The sequence below is a fragment of the Rutidosis leptorrhynchoides genome, chromosome 11 (genome assembly GCF_046630445.1).
Source record: "Rutidosis leptorrhynchoides isolate AG116_Rl617_1_P2 chromosome 11, CSIRO_AGI_Rlap_v1, whole genome shotgun sequence".
NCBI lineage: Eukaryota > Viridiplantae > Streptophyta > Magnoliopsida > Asterales > Asteraceae > Rutidosis > Rutidosis leptorrhynchoides.
In genome coordinates, this window is record NC_092343.1 from 79,710,347 (window position 1) to 79,728,916 (window position 18,570).

General features: G+C 33.8%; 2 protein-coding genes across 2 annotated transcripts; one reads left to right on the forward strand and one right to left on the reverse strand.

The window, feature by feature from the left end:
* Positions 1–11,147: 11,147 nt before the first annotated feature.
* LOC139874714 (zinc finger protein CONSTANS-LIKE 5-like) lies at positions 11,148–12,038 on the reverse strand. The gene is made up of 2 exons (XM_071862121.1): positions 11,826–12,038; positions 11,148–11,489 (listed from the first exon to the last, which is right to left on the reverse strand). The coding sequence occupies exons 1-2, from the start codon at positions 12,036–12,038 to the stop codon at positions 11,148–11,150; spliced, it is 555 nt and encodes a 184-aa protein (XP_071718222.1).
* A 391-nt stretch (positions 12,039–12,429) lies between these two features.
* Positions 12,430–18,570, forward strand: LOC139876741 (peptide chain release factor APG3, chloroplastic). Its single transcript, XM_071864118.1, has 15 exons — positions 12,430–12,678; positions 12,791–12,847; positions 13,902–13,982; positions 14,101–14,158; positions 14,235–14,338; positions 14,439–14,490; positions 14,633–14,682; positions 15,158–15,223; positions 15,402–15,566; positions 15,739–15,811; positions 16,398–16,530; positions 16,867–16,924; positions 17,054–17,101; positions 17,392–17,475; positions 18,379–18,570. Exons 1-15 carry the CDS (start codon positions 12,526–12,528, stop codon positions 18,448–18,450), a joined length of 1,254 nt encoding a protein of 417 aa, XP_071720219.1. The 5' UTR covers positions 12,430–12,525; the 3' UTR covers positions 18,451–18,570.

An 18,570-nucleotide genomic window follows, 5' to 3' on the forward strand; every position in this document is an offset into this window, starting at 1 on the left:
ACATCAATGAAAGGAAGATTTACATTTATCTGTTTAAACATATCCAAGAATTTGGATTGCTCGGCTTCAAGTTTCTCTTTTTTCATTTTACTCGGGTAAGGAAGTGGTGGTTGGTATGGTTTAACATAAGGTTTATCCTTAACTGTGTTATCTTCATTAACCTTTTCAACTACCGGTTCTTTTTCCTTATCTTGATCAGGTTGTGGTTCTTGTGGAGTAGGAATAACTTCATCAGAAATTACAGGTATTTCAGGTGGTTTAAGTGTTGTACCACTTCTTGTGGTAATGGCTTTAGCTGTTTCATTCCGGGGGTTAGCATTTGTATCACTAGGTAAACTTCCCGGTTTTCTTTCACCTATTAACCTTGCTAGGTTACTTACTTCTTGTTCCAAGTTTTGAATAAAAGCTTGTTGATTTCTAAATGCTTGAGCATTTTGTTCATTAGTTTGTTTTTGAGATGTGAAAAACTGCGTTTGAGTTTCAACTAGCTTTGTCATCATATCTTCTAAATTCGGCTTTTTATCATCGGTTTGTGGTGGTTTGTTTTGAAAATTAGATCTTTGCTGATTGTAAGTATTATTGGATACTTGTTGATTGCTAGGACCTTGTTGGTTGTTGTATGGAATATTTCGATTATAATTCTGGTTTTGATTGTAGATCGGTCTTGGCGGTTGATAATTATTCTGATAATTATTTCTAGGCCTTTGGTTTAGATATGAAACATTCTCTCTTTGTTCCATTGTTAATTCAATACTGAGACAATCTTTTGTCAAATGTGGTCCTCCACACTGCTCACAACTAATTCGTATTGAGTGGATATCTTCAGTCATCTTTTCCATTCGTCTCTCGACACATCTATCTTTGCGGAAATGGAATCTAAGTCATGACTAGAATCGGCTCTAGCTGCTTTAGATGATCTAACGATATCTTTTTCTTGGTGCCACTCATGTGAGTGGGAAGCAGTGTTATCAATAATTTTGTAAGCATCAGTTTTGGTTTTCTTCATAATAGAACCACCAGCTGCTATATCGATGTCTTTCCTTGTAGTGATGTCGCATCCTTGGTAGAATATATGTACTATTTGACAGGTGTCTAAACCATGTTGCGGACATCCTCTTAATAACTTTCCAAATCTAGTCCACGCCTCATATAGAGTTTCATTTGGTTTCTGTGTAAACGTAACAATTTCTCCTTGAAGTCTTACGGCTTTAGATGCCGGAAAGAATTGTTTAAGAAATTTTTCAACTAAAACGTCCCATGTATCAATCGCCCCTTCAAGTAACGATTCCAACCAATCTTTGGCTTCTCCCTTTAAAGTCCAGGGAAATAACATGAGATATATCTGTTCATCCTCCACTTCTCGGATTTTAAATAGAGTGCAGATCCTATTAAAGGTACGAAGATGTTCATTTGGATCTTCCTTCAGCGCACCACTAAATTGGCATTGATTAGTTACCTTGTGTAGAATTTGTCCTTTGATTTCATAATCTGGCGCATTAATGTCTGGATGAGTAATTGCGTGACCTTGGCCAGTGCGTTTAGCTCTCATTCGGTCTTCCATACTTAAAGGTTCCAGATTCTCCATAATTGAATTTGTTGAATCGGAATCACTAGAGGATTCTGATATAATGGTTCGTTCCTCAACAATCTATGTTTGAATGATTGGTGGTTCTGGAGAAAAATTTAATGGTTCAGGATCTATGAATTGTCCCTGAATATTCCCCGGATTCTCAATTATGAGGTCGGGTTCAAAAAATGGATTATCGAAAATTTGAATTGGAGTACTTGGTCGACTGGATGACGATTCTAAAGAAAAATCAACGGCGGTAATATTTGCTAGATGTCTTGATCTAGTTACAGGTGGTGAACGTACAAAAGGTGGTGAACGTCTTGCTCGGTGCATTCACTAAATATCCTATTAGTTTTTAAAAGGAAAGAAAAATTATATAAGTTATCCAATTAATAGACTTTTCTGATTTTGCCCACGTTTCGAATAGCCAAAAGATGCAGCAGAGGGGCAGGATTCGTTTGGTCTCAATATAATTGAGGACTGTTTGGCTCCAATAACCCGGTCCACGTACAAATCCAACTATTACTACGAACCAGAAAATTTTGATGTCTATCAATTTAACCACTTAAAATAAATTTTCGTAATTTTAAGAAGTATAGATAAGAAGTAGAAAAAAAAATCTATGTCCTAAAACTAGAATAGCGAGAAATAAGAAAGAAAAAGAGTGCGTCGAAAAAGGTCGAAAAAGAAAAGATCGAAAAAAATAAAAGGCGTCGAAAAATAAGAAATAATAAAAAAAAATGACTTATAGAACTTAAAAACACTCGACTAACTCAACCTTATTACTATCACTAACTTAAAATTATAATCGCAAATTGAGATTACTAATTGGAATGATAATTGATACATAGGTAAAAGGCGTCTAAAAATATTAAAGCTTACAAGTAAAACTGTATCCCAAATGGCAATATCTTAAAAAGGAACTAAAACTTAAAAAGGCGTCGCAAAATTCTAAAGCACCTATATCTTAGTCTAAAGAAAAAGCACTTAAGAGATTTTACGGCAAAGTCTAAAAATCTAAAAATAAAAATAACTATGGCAAAAACTATGAATTAAAACTAAATACGAGCGAAAAATACAAATATTACGCTAAAAACAATTACAAAAATAAAATATAAAAATATACTAAAAGTTGTAAAAAGTACAATTTTTATAAAAATATTATTTTTATATTATTTATTTTATAAAACTATTAATTTTAAAATTTAATTAAACTAATTAAACTAAATATATAAATTAAATCTAAAAACTAATAACTAATTAAATAATAAAACCTAATTAGGGTTTATTAAATAATAATAATAATAATACCCGTAATTAATGCAGTTAGGGTTTCCTGTTGGCGTGTCAGATACTCTCATGCGATCGCATGAGTTTATGCCTTCGGGCTCATGCGATCGCATGAGCCAGGATTTTGGGCCAGGCTACGGGCTGCTACAGTAGCAGGCCGAATGTTTTATTTTTTTTTATTTTGCTGTGTTTATTTTTTCTATTTTAAATATTTATATAATATATTTTTATAAATTAAATAAAACTTATATTTTTATAAAATAAATATAAAGAAACTTTTATAGAACTTAAATATTTAACAAACTCTTAAAAATATTTATATTTTTGTTTTTCTTTTTATATTTTCGAATATATTAAAACGTATTTTTTACAAAAGCGTATTTTAATAAAAGTAAACTAAAAATAATTTTTTTTTTTGTTTTTTTCTTTTTAGCGTTGCGCTTCCGGCTTTTAAGCTAGATGGTTCCCCGGCAGCGGCGCCAAAAATACTTGATGTTAAAGCTAAGGGGTATAAAATACTATTAAATTTTAGCAGGAAATACTATTAAATACGATGAAATTTTACACAAGATATTTATTTATTTATAGAATGGATATACTTAAACCTTGCTACAACACTTATAGGCAGTGTACCTAATCGTACAGTAGTGTAGTTTTTAGTAAGTCCGGTTCGTTCCACAGGGAAAATCTTTTAATCAAAGCTTAACGCTATATTAGTTTTATTTTATAAAAATACAAATATATATATAAGTAATATTATTATTATAAAGGGGAGTTTTTACCGTTTAATGACCGGTTTGTCGAATTTAAAACTTTAGTCGCAGTTAAAACAAAATGTAAAATATTAAATAAATAAAAGACTTAATTTAAAGCGTAAAGTAAATAACGATAATGAAATTGCGATAAATAAAAGTGCGATAAAATAAACTTGCGATAATTAAAAAGTACGATAATTAAGATTGCAATTAAATACAATAACAATAAATAAAAGTGCGATAATTAGAAGTGCAATTAAATATAAAATAAAGGAAATTAAATATGAAATAAAAGAATTATGCTTATTTAAACTTCCGTAATCATGATGTTTGACGTGTTGATTTTAGTTTTATGCCCATGGGTTAATTGTCCTTTGTCTTGGATTATTTAATATGTCCGTCTGGTTTTGTCCATAACAGTCCATCAGTCATAAATATAAAGTGCGAGTGTCCTCGTCAAATTATCCTTATACCCGAAGTTAAATATTCCAACTAATTGGGGACTTAAACTGTAACAAGATTTTAATACTTTGTTTAATAATTACACCAGGATGTCGACTGAATGTAACCCAACGTTTTAATACTTTGTTATCAATTATGCCAAGTGTCCTTGTACATAATTTCACCCCTATTTTAATAATTTTAGTGTCTATTAATCCATTCCCGTATCCGGTTAAATGAACGATTATTCGTACATATAAATACCCCGCCCATCGTGTCCGATCGAGTGTATATGGTTATTTATAGGGACGTCCAATTGTAAATCTTTATATTAATATTAACAAATTATCATTTAGTTAAACAAATATAAAGCCCATTAATAGCCCATAGTCTAATTTCCACAAGTGTCGTTCTTTTGTCCAAACCCCAATTATGGTACAAAGCCCAATTACCCAATTTTAATATTTTTAGCCCAACATCATGATTACTTCGGATTAATTAAGCATAATAATAACTTAGCTATGAGATATTAATGTAAAAAGGTTGAACATAACTTACAATGATTAAAAATAGCGTAGCGTTACACGGACAGAATTTCGACTTACACCCTTACAACATTCGCTAACATACCCTTATTATTAGGATTTAAAATTAAAATTAAAATTAAAATTAAAATATAAATATAAATATTACGTATAGATATATTGAGAGATAGAAAAAGATGTGTTTTGATGTTCACCAAGCTGCGAATTTTATAGGCATGTGGGCTGAAAAAGTGGCTCATGCGATCGCATGAGCTTTACCCTTCAAGGCCATGCGATCGCATGGCCAGCTGGAGAGGCTCACATGCCTTTGTTTTTTCTGCCTACGGTTTTTAATAATATAATATATAATATATAAATAATTATAAGAATTATTTAAATATTATATTATATTTGTGCGCATAGTTGACTTGTAATTTTTAGTCCGTTGCGTCATGCGTTGAGAGTTGACTCTGGTCCCGGTTCCGGATTTTCGAACGTCCTTGCGTACAATTTAATATCTTGTACTTTGCGTTTTGAATCTTGTACTCTTGTAATTTTGAGACGTTTCTTATCAATAATTGGAACCTCTTTGATTGTCTTTTGTACTTTTGAGCTTTTTGGTCGTTTGCGTCTTCAATTCGTCGAATCTGCCTTTTGTCTTCACCTTTTATTATTTAAACGAATATCACTTGTAAATAGGACAATTGCAACTAAAAGTTTGTCTTTCTTGAGGAATAATGCTATGAAATATATGTTCATTTTTAGCATTATCAGTTTCCATCTCGCGTTCCGACTCGGTATCATCTACAAACTCGAGTATCGTATTTCCTTGTGCTTGCACGGTTTCCTCGGATTCCGTGTCGGAGTCGGTAAGAATGATAGGATTGGAAGAAGTCATCTAGAACTCAAATAAAACACAAAGTTAGTTCATCTAGTAATCATGTCATTACAGAAATCATGTAGCATAGCAATTAGTTTAACTAGGGTTCATGTAACATAACAAGTCTAAGGTTACAGTCTAGACTCAATAGATGTCCTAACGTTCGACTCTCTTATGCAGCCTAGTCCTAGGTAACCGACCTGGCTCTGATACCAAATGTAATACCCCGTCAGAATCTACTAACAGAATATTAACTCCTGGTCCTACAGTTTAGCGGTCACGCCCTCTATATGAGACGTTTCCGAAAATTGTTCGCATTAATTATCAAATCAAGTCATTTATTAAAGAAAATGTAACTGGAAAACGTTTGACATAAATGACTAATGTATATGAACCCAAAATATCTCGAAATAAAGTAGTTTAAATGCGAATATTTGTTCTTGAAATAAAAATGATGAAATATGCTGGACGTCGTCCAGTTCTAGCAGCAAACAGCATACTAACTTCAGTTAAGCGTAAGGACTACCTCTATGTACCTGAGATGAAACATGCAAAACGTCAACGAAAAATGTTGAGTGAAACTACAGGTTTAGTAAATCATTTCGTAGGTTAGGCCACAAGATTTTCTTAAAAAACATCATAGGAAAAGTATACATTATCATGAGCGCTTGATTATAAAGCTTTAACCTTTGCGTAAGCCGAGCACACGTCTTTAGTTTACCCTATCATGGCGCTACACCGATCAAGTGTACGAGTAACAACAGAATAAGGACCAGTTATGTTGAGGTGAGGTTTGTCAAACCTAACGGTACCGTCCCTATAAGTCGAGCTTACAAAGTAACTAATATAATCAATCTAAGGGATTTTTTTTATCTGAACTCATATGTATATTCTTGGTAAGTTACTTGTACCTAATATGTAAAACATTTGTAAAAATCAAGCACCTCATCCCTGTAAAAATGTAGTAGGGACTGTAGACTCACCTTAGCAAAAGCACTTGTAATTTCTTAGCAAAACGTACGGTTGTCGAACAATCTCGACTGAACAACGCAACCTAAATAAGTAAATCATCTTAAGTATATACTTATAGGTCAAACCATGTCAACCCATATTGTACGCAAAGTCCTAGTGCTCAGACTGACTCAACAAACAAGTAGAAGTCAACTAATCCAAGCAAGTCAACAAAAGTCAACCAAAGTCAACCCTAAAGTCAACTCGGTCAAAGTGGTCAAATAAAGTCAAACATCTCAGTAGGTCATGCAAACATGGTCAACATATCAAATCTAGGTCAAGTATCACTTTACAAGTCATAATTAAGCATATCGCACTTTCGCACCTTAAAGCACGCCTTAGAGATTCGTACGTCGTAGAAAGATCCAACTATAGCTCATAGCACATAAATCATTAAATCGTGAACAACTCCAGATCACATCTATACTTCAAATCGATTCCAAAAAGTCTGTCCAAAACCTCATACGATATATAAAAGTCCAATATCAGAAAAGGTCTAATCATAGTTCATTACAGCAATTTCTGCCCGCGCGTCAGTTTTTAAACATTTTTCAAAAAATATAGAAAATAGATTTTGATGAACAGCCAATTGGAGTCATCCCAAAACATCTCAAAATTTTAGTGATAAAATAATCAAAAACATTGCTTTAGCCAATTTGTACAGTCTCGCAAACCTTTACAGACTCATCAGTTTTGTTCATCAAACAGACATATCATTTAGACGAGCATATATCTCATGGCAAATCACGTTCTCGCAAGTTCACATACAAATGAAACATGTCAAGTAACATATATAATAACATATTCCATAAGATCAAAGTCTCAATCAACTCCTAGTTCACTCTAGCAATTTTTATGTAACTTTGAAAACCGATTCAGCTCTCTTTAAAAACCAAATCTTCGTTTTGACATAACGGGAGCATTACATAATCTTTTGACGCAAATCTTAAGTCCAAATTGCATAACTTTTCATAAGGAATAAAGTAGTACACTTTTTATAAGCTAAAACACAAAGCATGCAACTCATAAAATTCGGATTATGCACATAACCTAGTCAAATCTTCGATTAAGCATATCTTAAGCATACGATAACGAAATCACGCAAAATCGGAGTCTAAAATTAATAAATTTTCGATATATTTCCATTAAAACATGTTACAAGATCAGTTCTCATGTCAATTTAATCATAGCAACAAGAAACAAATTCGTTTTTCATACATACAATGTTAATTACGCAATCAAACGATAAATAACAACACTAGACACCATTAATTGAGCACTAGACTTGATTACACTATGTAATTGAACAAAAAACTGAATTAATAAAATTAGGGTTACTAGTTATACCTTAAAATATCAAATTGATCACACAAACACGTAGAGAACAACACAAGGAACAATCTTTATGCACAAGGTTTTGTTAAATTTTGAAGTTTGATGATGGTGGTGGTGGTGTGGATGTCAACGACCAAAGGGGAGGGGAAAGAGAGCAAAAAGTCGACTAAACAAATAAGAGGAATGAGGGTTTCTAGTTACTTGCTAAATATATATAGTTAGGGCCTTTTAATTGATAAAGCTAATGACCCAAATAACCAAACTAGTCCACTAAGGGGATCCATGGGGGCATTCGGCCGAATGGCCCTCTAAGGGGTGTCCTGGGCTCGTTTTGCTTATTCACTTGTACGCACGTGATCCGTTTCGAATGCCGTTAACCGTATCGGGTCTCCAGAACGTTAACTAGTCGTTGAAACAAAATCATCGGATTTAATTCATTAAATAAATAATAAATTAAATTAGTTTTTCTTAAAGTTAATAATTATTGAAAATAATTATTTCGCCGTTTTTCTAAGTCCCATAAACTGAAAAGTTTTCTAGACGATTAACTTAATCGTAATGTTTTATAGTTATTTCACTTTCCGAAATAAATTCATAAATTAATATAACCTATTAATTCAAGAATCTCTCTAATAAGCATGTATTTAATTCTATTAAACACACAAGTCTAAGTAACCACCGTTAAATACTTAACGGACAAGTAACGATAGTAAACGAAAAAAGTCGGGTTGTTACAATAACAGCAAGTCTAACAGCAGAAGCAACAACGTCTAAGCACCTGAGAAATACATGCTTTAAAAAGTCAACACGAATGTTGGTGAGCTATAGTTTGATTGTAATCAGCAATGTAATGTAGACCACGAGATTTCAGTGCTTCAAATCAGCATTTCAAATCAGTATTTCAAATCAGTATGATAAAGTATATGCTTATCCGTGGGCACTCGGTAACTAACTTAACAAGTAATATAAATATCACCCCCTAAAAGTACACTTGGCGAGTGCGTAAGTTTACGAAGTATTAAACACCCGTTAAATGCTAGCGCGACTAGCCTGAGTGGGGATGTCAAACCCTATGGATCCATATCTAAGATTCGCGTCTACCGGTTCATAAACCAATAGTTAAACGTTACCGAGCTAAGGGGAAAATTTGTGTCGTTATATCACCCACACATATATAAAGTTTAAGTACTTGTGTCTAGTATGTAAAACATAAAAAGCGCATGTATTCTCAGTCCCAAAAATAGTTAAAGTAAAAAAAGGGAGCTATAACTCGCAGTGAATGTGCGGTAAAAGTCGATAAGAAAAGTATGCAAGTAGTAAGTCGGTCCGAAAGGTCCTCAACCTAAGTCAAAGGTTACTAAGTCAGTAAATCGTCCCCAAAAGTTTAAAAGTGAATAAATTAAGTATTAAGTATCATCATCATCATCATCATCATCATCATCATTCGTAAAAGATAAAGTAAGTTTTCAACAAGAATAGAGATCGAAACAAAAGGCTGACTTCGAACAGCTGCTACGACCTCTATACAAACTGAAAAGACACGTGGTCAGTGGCCAAGGCTCCGTATGTGAGTCCTCTTACTGCTGTCAAATTTTCAGATCTTAGCTCGATGTCGTTTGATCGTGGCGACGGTTCAAGCGCGAGTAGGTCAGAAATTTTTCAGCACGTCATTACAAAAGCGTAGTGATTTTCGGAAGGCTATAAATCCTAAACCGTATATCGGATTTAGGTGAGTCTTAAATGAAAAGTCATCTAATCGAACCGAAATATCTGGAAATCAACTTTCCAGAAGTCCCAGGAGTCTGATCAGACCCTGAAAAACAGAAAACAAGTGCTCCGGTGGGTTTATTGGTGCTTGATGCTTATCACGGTTCTCATCCTTGATGCGTATAAGCCTCAAGTGTACAACTCTTTGATGTTTTAGCATCACTTAGACCAAGTTTCAACCATCAATACACTATGTCAAGACTAAGGGGAAATACAACTCACTTAAGAGTTTTAGATGGATGATGAACGAAGGTTACATCATGTTCTTAGTCTCAACACAAATACAAGTTCTAAAATTTAAAGCTACAAACTTGGATTCAATCAAACAAGCAAGACCTTAAGTTAGATAAATTTGATCAAACAAAGTAATGAAACCCTAAGCTAGAAAGCTTGGATCCCTTAACAATAATTATGAGATTTCAAAGCTAGAAAGCTTGAATCTTTTATGTCCTTAAAGATCTTTAAGGCAAAAAGCTAGATCTTCAAGTTTCATGAAGATTATAAACACAAGTTTTGATCTTTTAACAAAAATAAAGTGATCTTAAGCTATAAAGCTTAGATCCATCAAAGTAATGAAGATCCAAAGCTAGAAAGCTTGAATCTTTCATGTTCTTGAAGGATTCAAATCAAAGTTTAAATCTACAAGATATAACAAGATCAAAAAGCTAAAAAGCTTGATCTTATGATGATGATGATGATGATGATGATGATGATGTCGTGATTAAGAAGAGAAGAAGAAGAAGAAGAAGAAGAAGAAGAAAATTTTAAGAACTTACAATTTTAGTGTGAGAAAGACTAGAGAGAAAATTAGAGAGCAAGTGTGTGTAAAATGAGAATGAAATCAAGTGTGAAATGAAAGAATAAGGCTTGTATTTATAGTGGTGGAGGGGTGCTTGTGGCCGTGGGTTTAGGGGGGCCAAAGGGGGACAACTTTTTGCTTTTTGCATGGTGGTGGTCTAAAGGTGGTGCTTGTTGTTGGAATCCCACGCAACATGTGTAGTAATGGTTAACAAAAATGCTAGTATGTTGGCTCATCTTAATGAGTTTTTGTCCTACATCTTAATGGGTCATAAATCCATTAAAGTTGGGCTAATTTAATGGTCCATTAACTAGAGTAGGGTGGGTCTAAGTCCATTAAGGTAAAAAGTCTATTAAGACTAACTAGTGTGCATTAGTAAAACACTAAGCGTAATTAAGCAACCATTAAGCCAAGTAATTGTCATTAGAAAATAACAATTAGTATTACGTAGTCATAATATTCCAATTATGACCAAAGTTAAACGTGTACCAAGTACATAGCTTCTTTCAAACGACAAGTGACACTAATGGTCGTAAAAGCATTCGAGGATCAAGTTAAGTGATTACGCACTTAACAACACGTTGTAAGATATTAGCGAAAGTAATTAATCATGAATAAAGATCACAGAGCATAAACTAGCTCAGTACGCACATATACGCAGAGTCGTGAAAGTATAGAGCACAAAAATATAAGTCGAAAAAGTCGGGTTGTTACAGATTAAGAAACAAAACACATATTAGACACACCAAAAGCACGAGACAAAAATTAAACATAATTAGTAAGTTGGAACAACGCCATATGATGATTCCAGCGAGATCAAGGATTCATCAGCTTCAACATCGATTTCAGTTCGTTTCGCAAACCTCCCTTTGATTCTAGGCCTTGTTTCTGCATAAGCTTTCCTTGAAGCATATCGAATCTTCTTCTCAAACTTCCGGTTCTCCCTCTTTTCTTTGTATCTTAAAACCCTAGCTTCGCGATCGAACCCTACTAAAGGAGTTGGATAAACCTCCATCGCTGACTGGTGCTGCTGCAGCTGCTGCTGATTGTTCGATACATCCACCATACCTGAGTTGTGGTCCGGCACAACACCCTCTTCAAGTGAAGATGATGATACCTGGCATTTAGATTTTCTCACGATTCAACATAATTGAAAGAATTAACATTAAATGCAATCAGGATCAGATTAGAACTGTATTACAAATCATATTAGACTTAGGGTCTGTTCCCGAGTTGGTTTTTTAAAGGAAAGGAAAGGGTTTGGAAAGATTGAATCAAAGAATGAGTGTTCCAGAGTTTGGATATGAAGGAAATGGAAGGGAGGAACAATGTAATTTTCCTTCAATCATTTCCTTCCAAATTGGAATGATTCATAATCATTCCCCTTCATTCACCTCCCTCTCATTTCATTTCTTCTTTAAAAAATCTCTGGAACACAGCCTTATGCTTTGACTGATCGATTGAGAATAAACGGCTTAGATCCAGCATAACCGACATCATAAGCAGGTAATCCTTCAACAACATCTTCAGATGCATATTCAGAAGCATGTACATGTAATGGCATTTGAAAATTAGAATAATTAGTGCTTTTATTCTCTACCGGAACAACACCTTCAGTTGGCGAATTATATCCACTAGCAGCCAGGTTAGATTTTTGATCAGTCATTTTCAGATCTATATGCGAATACGAATCGATTTCATTAAACAGGTACTTTGATTCAGATTTACGATCATCGTGTTCAGATTCATCAGCAGTTTTAATTCACATGGGGTATACTTAACGGAGACATAACAGTTGGGGTTAAATAGGGACGAAATTGGGAACTTTTTTTTTAATATAGGGATGATAAATGCAGCATTGTTAAAACAGGGATTAAAAAAAAAAGAATTGTGTTTAATACAGGGACGATTTTAGTAATTATGTCTAATATAAATATTACTAGTGCGCAAATTAGGAGGTACATGTACAAGTAAAAAAAGCCCAATAGTCCAGATTAAAACCATAAAAGCATTTCACCTGACCAAACAACAGCCCATAACTCATACCGGATACAAAATCCGGATCCGGTTCCAACCGTATAACAGATCTGAAACAGGACTCGCTTTATCCGTTCATAACCCATTTGAGGATAACAAAAGCCCTCCTGGTGTTCATGTTAACCATGAATACACAAATGATGATTACTCAAACCCTAAGTTCTTCAATTACATCACAATTTTCACCTAAATGTAACCTAACAGACAGATTCTTATCTGTTCGGCCGTTGCGAAATCGAAAATCTCATTCCAGATTCGTTTGCATGGCGGTAAGTTCAAATTTCAGTTAAATTAGTTTGATAATAGCAGAGTTAGGGTTTTATATTTTATATGTTACTGTTATTGAGCTTGTAATTGTTTCTATTGTGAATGTGAATTTAGGAGCCTTATCTATTGAAGAAACTCGAATCTGCTGAAAAAACTTGGAAAGAATTATCGGTAATTATGCTATACGAGTATATATTATATTATATTATATTATATTATATTATATTATATTATATTATATTATATTATATTATATTATTTGTGTAATGAAATTATTGCATAGAATTTAAATGAATAAAATTTGATGGTGAACAGTTGAAAAATTAAGGATAAGTATTAAAGATTGTATTTACTGCTGGCAGCAGGGGGTGGGGGTCTGGGTATATCAATGGAGTCGATGAGCTGGTATGGAATAGTTTCTCATATAGAAGGCTTTCAAGTCTTGTAGTGTTACTTACTGATTGTAATTGAAAATCAGTTTAGGATGAGAGGACACATGGTAGAAACTGAAACTAATAATGTCATAATAGCTAGTAGTAGAATTTTGAACAATACTTTTGTTTCTGTTAACGATTGCGATTGTAACAGTCCGTACTTGGTTACCTGTATCCAAGGTTGCAAAATTCGTTATTCGGGGATTATCGGTCGGGACTTTGGAAGGAGTAATCGGCAATTCGGGGATTAATCGGATTGTACTTTATACATTTAAATATTAAATTTCAAAAATTATATGTGTAAATATAGAAGAAAACCATAAACTTTAATATAATTGTCTAAAATTGTTCATTTTTTTCAAAAATTCTAAAGTTCTAGTTTAAATTCATGTTAAAATGTTGGTCAATTTTGACTTTGACTGACTTTGATTACCAAATTCGATTTTGACCCATCAATCGACGTTGACCCATTAACTAAACGGATTTTGGAAAATCGGAACGGACTGATCTTAAAAATGAGTAATTGGGGATTAATCGGGGAGTAATCGGGTTTTTTTACAACAATGCCTGTATCTAGTACGAGTATTTGAGTCTAACCAGTTATACAATAATTAGAAAACTATAAAACAAAGAAAATCGAACTTCTTAACATTGTGAGCCCATCTGATATCTGTATATGATTTACTTTGAAAATACTAAAATAAACTATTCGCTGGTGATTCTTGTAATACAACAATAAACAATTTAATGCCTATTTTAATATGTATGTTGTTTTGGTGATGTTGACGTAGGTTAAGCTAGCAGATCCCGAAGTGACATCAAATCCTAGCGAGTACCAAAAGCTGGCACAATCTATGTCTGACCTTGATGAGGTATGACATTTGCTAATCTAATTAACCTTCTTGTTTCTGTTTAATACACCAACAATAGTTAGCTTGTCTTTCAGTATGAACATTTAAAACTTAAATAATTTCATTTTGTAAATTATAGGTTGTATCCACATACAGAGGATTCAAGAACTGTGAGAAACAACTTGAAGAGTCCAAAGGTTTTGCTCTTTATCTTTTAGCTATTCATGGCTTCACGAGTTGAACTTTTTACTGAGTGATTGTTTTTTTTTTCAGTTCTGTCAAAAGATGCTGACGTTGATGAAGAGATGGCTGAGATGATAGCTTCTGAAATTGAAGATTTATCCGAGCAACTTAAAGTATTCGAAGAGAAGCTTAAGGTTCAGTTTAACTGAAATTTTAGTTTAACATGCATTTATGTTTCTTGCCTTTTTGTTTGCTCAAGTATTATAGGATTGATAACTTTATATCTACTGATAGATGTTGCTTATACCAAGTGATCCTCTGGATAGTAGAAACATATTGCTTGAAGGTAAGTTTTTCCTAGACATATTTTACTTATTTAGATGGTGGGATATTTACATTTTCAATAAAAAAAAGTTTATAACATATACAGTTATGTAAAATCTTGTTTATTTAAAAAAATAATAAAATACTGAGTTGCTATATTGCAGTTAGGGCTGGTACTGGTGGTGAAGAAGCTGGTATGTGGGCTGCTGACCTTGTAGGTAGATGGTTCTCTTGTTCTTTATACATTTTATGAGTCTATGATTATTTGCTGGTTCATAATATGAAATTTATAGTCTTGCCTCATAAACATGATGGATTCTGTTATATATATTTCTTATTGGATATTGAGCTTTGATTATAGATTCTCCAAGTATTTAGAATAAAGTTTATAGCCATTGTTAGATAGTGACTTACTGTTACTAAGTTTATTCAATAACTTTAACATCTTATCATTAAAGGCAGAATTTTATTTTATGATATTGGACTTTGTATTGTAAATGAATGATTTTAGGTTCATTGATTCATTTAAGGATGCTATTTGATCAACTAACAAAGTAAATATGCTTGCTAATGTTGTTGTGATTGCTATTACTTTAAAAAAAAACATCAACATCAACTATTTATATATCTCCCTTCTTGATGATTTTTGTTGCACTCATTTGCTGATGTCATGATATGTAATCTTATAGGTTCGTATGTACCAGAGGTATAGTGAACGAAACTCTCTGAGATACTCTCCACTTTCATGCTCCGAGGTATACACATTTACTTTTATTTTTATTTCCATAAATTAATTAAAGGGGTGTTTGGGTTAGCTTATTATAATGGCTTTAAGCTTATTAGCATGTTGTACGATTATGTAATTTATAAGATATTGTTTGTATTAGCTTTTTATCATAATGGCCTAAGCTTATAATGCATTTTCTTTCCAAGGCTGAACGAGGAGGTTATAAGACGTATGTTATGGAAGTTAAAGGTGCCCGAGTATATAGCAAATTAAAGTATGAATCAGGTGTCCATAGGGTACAACGTGTCCCTCAAACAGAAGCCCAAGGTCGTATTCATACATCAACTGCCACCGTGGCCATTATGCCAGAGGTAGGTAGTTAGTTAGTTAAGTTAGTTATATGTACTTCACAATAGTGTTCATAGTACCCTTAATGTGTCCTTTTCATTCATTATGTTGCTAATAGAGCTTTTTTAGTTTGAACATCTGTATAATTCTTTCTTTTTTTTAAAAAATAAAAAATTAATGCCTTACTGGTTTCAGGCAGAAGAAGTGGATGTGGTGATTGATCCGAAAGATATTGAACTAACGACTGCTAGGTCTGGTGGTGCTGGAGGTATTAGTCAACATACATTTTTAGTCAAACTTATATTATGTTACGATCCCACATCGCCCAAGTATGGGATTGGGTGATGGCTTATAAGTCAAGGTGTTCCCTCCTCCTTCAAGCTAGCTTTTGGGAGTGAGTTCTACACTTGGGCTTATGGCTAGTCCGAGCTCACCCCCGGTTCGTCCCCAGGTGAGAATTCGGGTCTTTTCCGGTTCGTCCCCAGAAGACCATGACAATTGGTATCAGAGCTAGCCCGCCTTTCGGGACCCGACACCTCGGAGTGGTGGCCTATGGAGTGGTGGCTTGGACCCGAAGAGAGGGTGCCAACCGTGACCAACATAGCCGGGGTATTGTTACGATCCCACATCGCCCAAGTATGGGATTGGGTGATGGCTTATAAGTCAAGGAGTTCCCTCCTCCTTCAAGCTAGCTTTTGGGAGTGAGTTCTACACTTGGGCTTATGGCTAGTCCGAGCTCACCCCCGGTTCGTCCCCAGGTGAGAATTCGGGTCTTCCCCGGTTCGTCCCCAGAAGACCATGACATATTATATCTTTTGTTCATTTATGCTCAATGTGTGAATTTTAATATTCAGGTCAGAACGTGAATAAAGTTGAAACAGCAGTCGATCTTTTTCACAAACCAACAGGAATCAGAATCTTCTGTACGGAAGAAAGAAGTCAACTTAAAAATAAAAATCGTGCACTTCAACTTTTGCGAGCAAAACTGTAAGGAAACATTATAAAAATAACCTTGTCTTGTGTAAAGTTTTGTTAATGTCAACCAATTAAAATATGTGGCAATTTGGTTGATCTGAGCTGTGTGTGATCTCAAACGGGTCAAATGGAACTAATAAATTTTAAGCTTAAAGCAAGTCTCTTTCTAATGCATACAACCTCTTGAATAGTTTCTCAATTAAGATTTAACTCATTGCAACATGTACTTAAAAATGACCCGTTTCCATTTGACCCATTACCCCACCTTCCGACTGCCCATCTTGCAACCTCAACTTCTCATTATCAAGTCTGGCCATAACTGTCTTTTGCTACATAATCTCATTCCAGGTATGAAATTAAACTAAAGGAACAACAAGAGTCTGAAAGGAACAAAAGAAAATCTCAGGTTTTAATGTTTGCTCTCTTACATGATTAGTTGCATCATAACGTTAAAATGCAAAATGGGATCGTGATTATAATATATAGTATATATAGTATATACCTTGCGAAATGATTTCGCATATCGTAATTGCAGGTTGGTAGTGGTGCTCGCTCAGAAAAGATCCGTACATACAATTTCAAGGTATATATCTACATACTAGAATCACAATTTTATAATAATCGAAGTGAAGGTTTTTAAATATGACTTGACACTGTATTATATTTATAGGTGTCAATTTTAACCCATTTAATTATTTATGGGTTGATTTGGGTCAAATGGATTGAAAGTAAAAGTGGTACCTTTGATGCTTATTAAGTGATAAATCCTGTTAAATGATTGTACTGTTAATTTGTCATCTATTTATACATTAATCATAATATTCTTGTTAATTTTTCAATAACACATTGTGTACATTGTAATGTTTGTTTTAGGACAATAGGGTTACTGATCACAGATTAAAAATGAACTTCGAGCTCACTTCATTTCTTGACGGTGATATTGACACAGCCATTCAGGTACTATTTCTCATGTGATTTCCATCAACACCAATGAGCATATCCGTATGTAAACCGTCAGATAACCCATTTACTTATATGTGGAAAATGGGGGTGGCAATTTTAACCCATTCACCAAAGATGGAAAATGGAGGTGGCGATTTAACCAACAACAAGAATTGTTGATTAATATTGCTACCTCCATTTTAGCCCATTTACTTATATGTGGGTCTATTTGGGTAGTTTATAATCTCAACGGGTTAAATTAACGAGTCAAATGACCAAATTAGTTGAAAGGTTAAAATTATTTCAGTGTCCATTTCATAAATATTTACACCTCCTAAATCATTTTATTAAAACTTTATCTCGTGTATCATGAAGTCAAATGAACTGGACAAAAAAATGTCAACGGTCAACCAACCCCACCTAGCCTAAAAGACCCGTTTCAAGCCAAACCAGTTACTCAACTCTCATTATGATGACTATAGCGGGCAGTGGTGGTACTTAAAAATAGATTTTAAGGGGGCGAAAATATATACTCCGTATATACGCATTTTGTAAAGTTTTTGATAACAATATTGATGCTTCATCTAAATTATTTTCTTGAACTCAACGACGCATATTTAGTTTAAAATTGATTTTAGATGAATATCGTCCGAGATATGCGAAAAAGATAAGTAACTTGTTGATAAATGTATATTGTGCGAGCCTTCACCATTTTGGTCATATCTCCTTCATACAGACTCCGATTTAGTTTATTCAAAAACTCAAACGTTTGTAACTCAAAGGGCTACAAAATCCATTACTTACTCAAAATTAAGTGGGAGCAGTTGCCTTTTCTGCCTTTTATAAAATCCGCCCTGATAGCGGAAAGAGAAGTTTGAGCTTTTATGGGGTAAACTCATTTGTATTTTTTTTATGTAGTCTTGTGCTTCTATGGAGCAAAGGGAATTACTAGAGGAGCTTGCGGATTCAGTAGGAGCTGCAGCCCGATAATTTCCAAATTTCAGGTGTAGTCGTGGACGAACATCTGATCACATTCTCTATGTGATATTACTTCACAATGTGGTAGCCAGATGAACATTTTGAAACTTTTAAAATTTAATACAACATGAA

What these genes read in the sequence shown, in the direction of transcription:
- LOC139874714 (XM_071862121.1), bottom strand. Translation starts at nt 12,038, where the DNA reads ATGACTGATCAAAAATCTAACCTGGCTGCTAGTGGATATAATTCGCCA. An exon ending in CGTTTATTCTCAATCGATCA is followed by an intron (nt 11,490 to 11,825) that starts GTCAAAGCATAA and finishes TCTAAATGCCAG; the next exon opens with GTATCATCATCTTCACTTGA.
- LOC139876741 (XM_071864118.1), top strand. Translation starts at nt 12,526, where the DNA reads ATGTTAACCATGAATACACAAATGATGATTACTCAAACCCTAAGTTCT. An exon ending in AAACTTGGAAAGAATTATCG is followed by an intron (nt 12,848 to 13,901) that starts GTAATTATGCTA and finishes ATGTTGACGTAG; the next exon opens with GTTAAGCTAGCAGATCCCGA. An exon ending in TCCGTACATACAATTTCAAG is followed by an intron (nt 17,102 to 17,391) that starts GTATATATCTAC and finishes TGTTTGTTTTAG; the next exon opens with GACAATAGGGTTACTGATCA.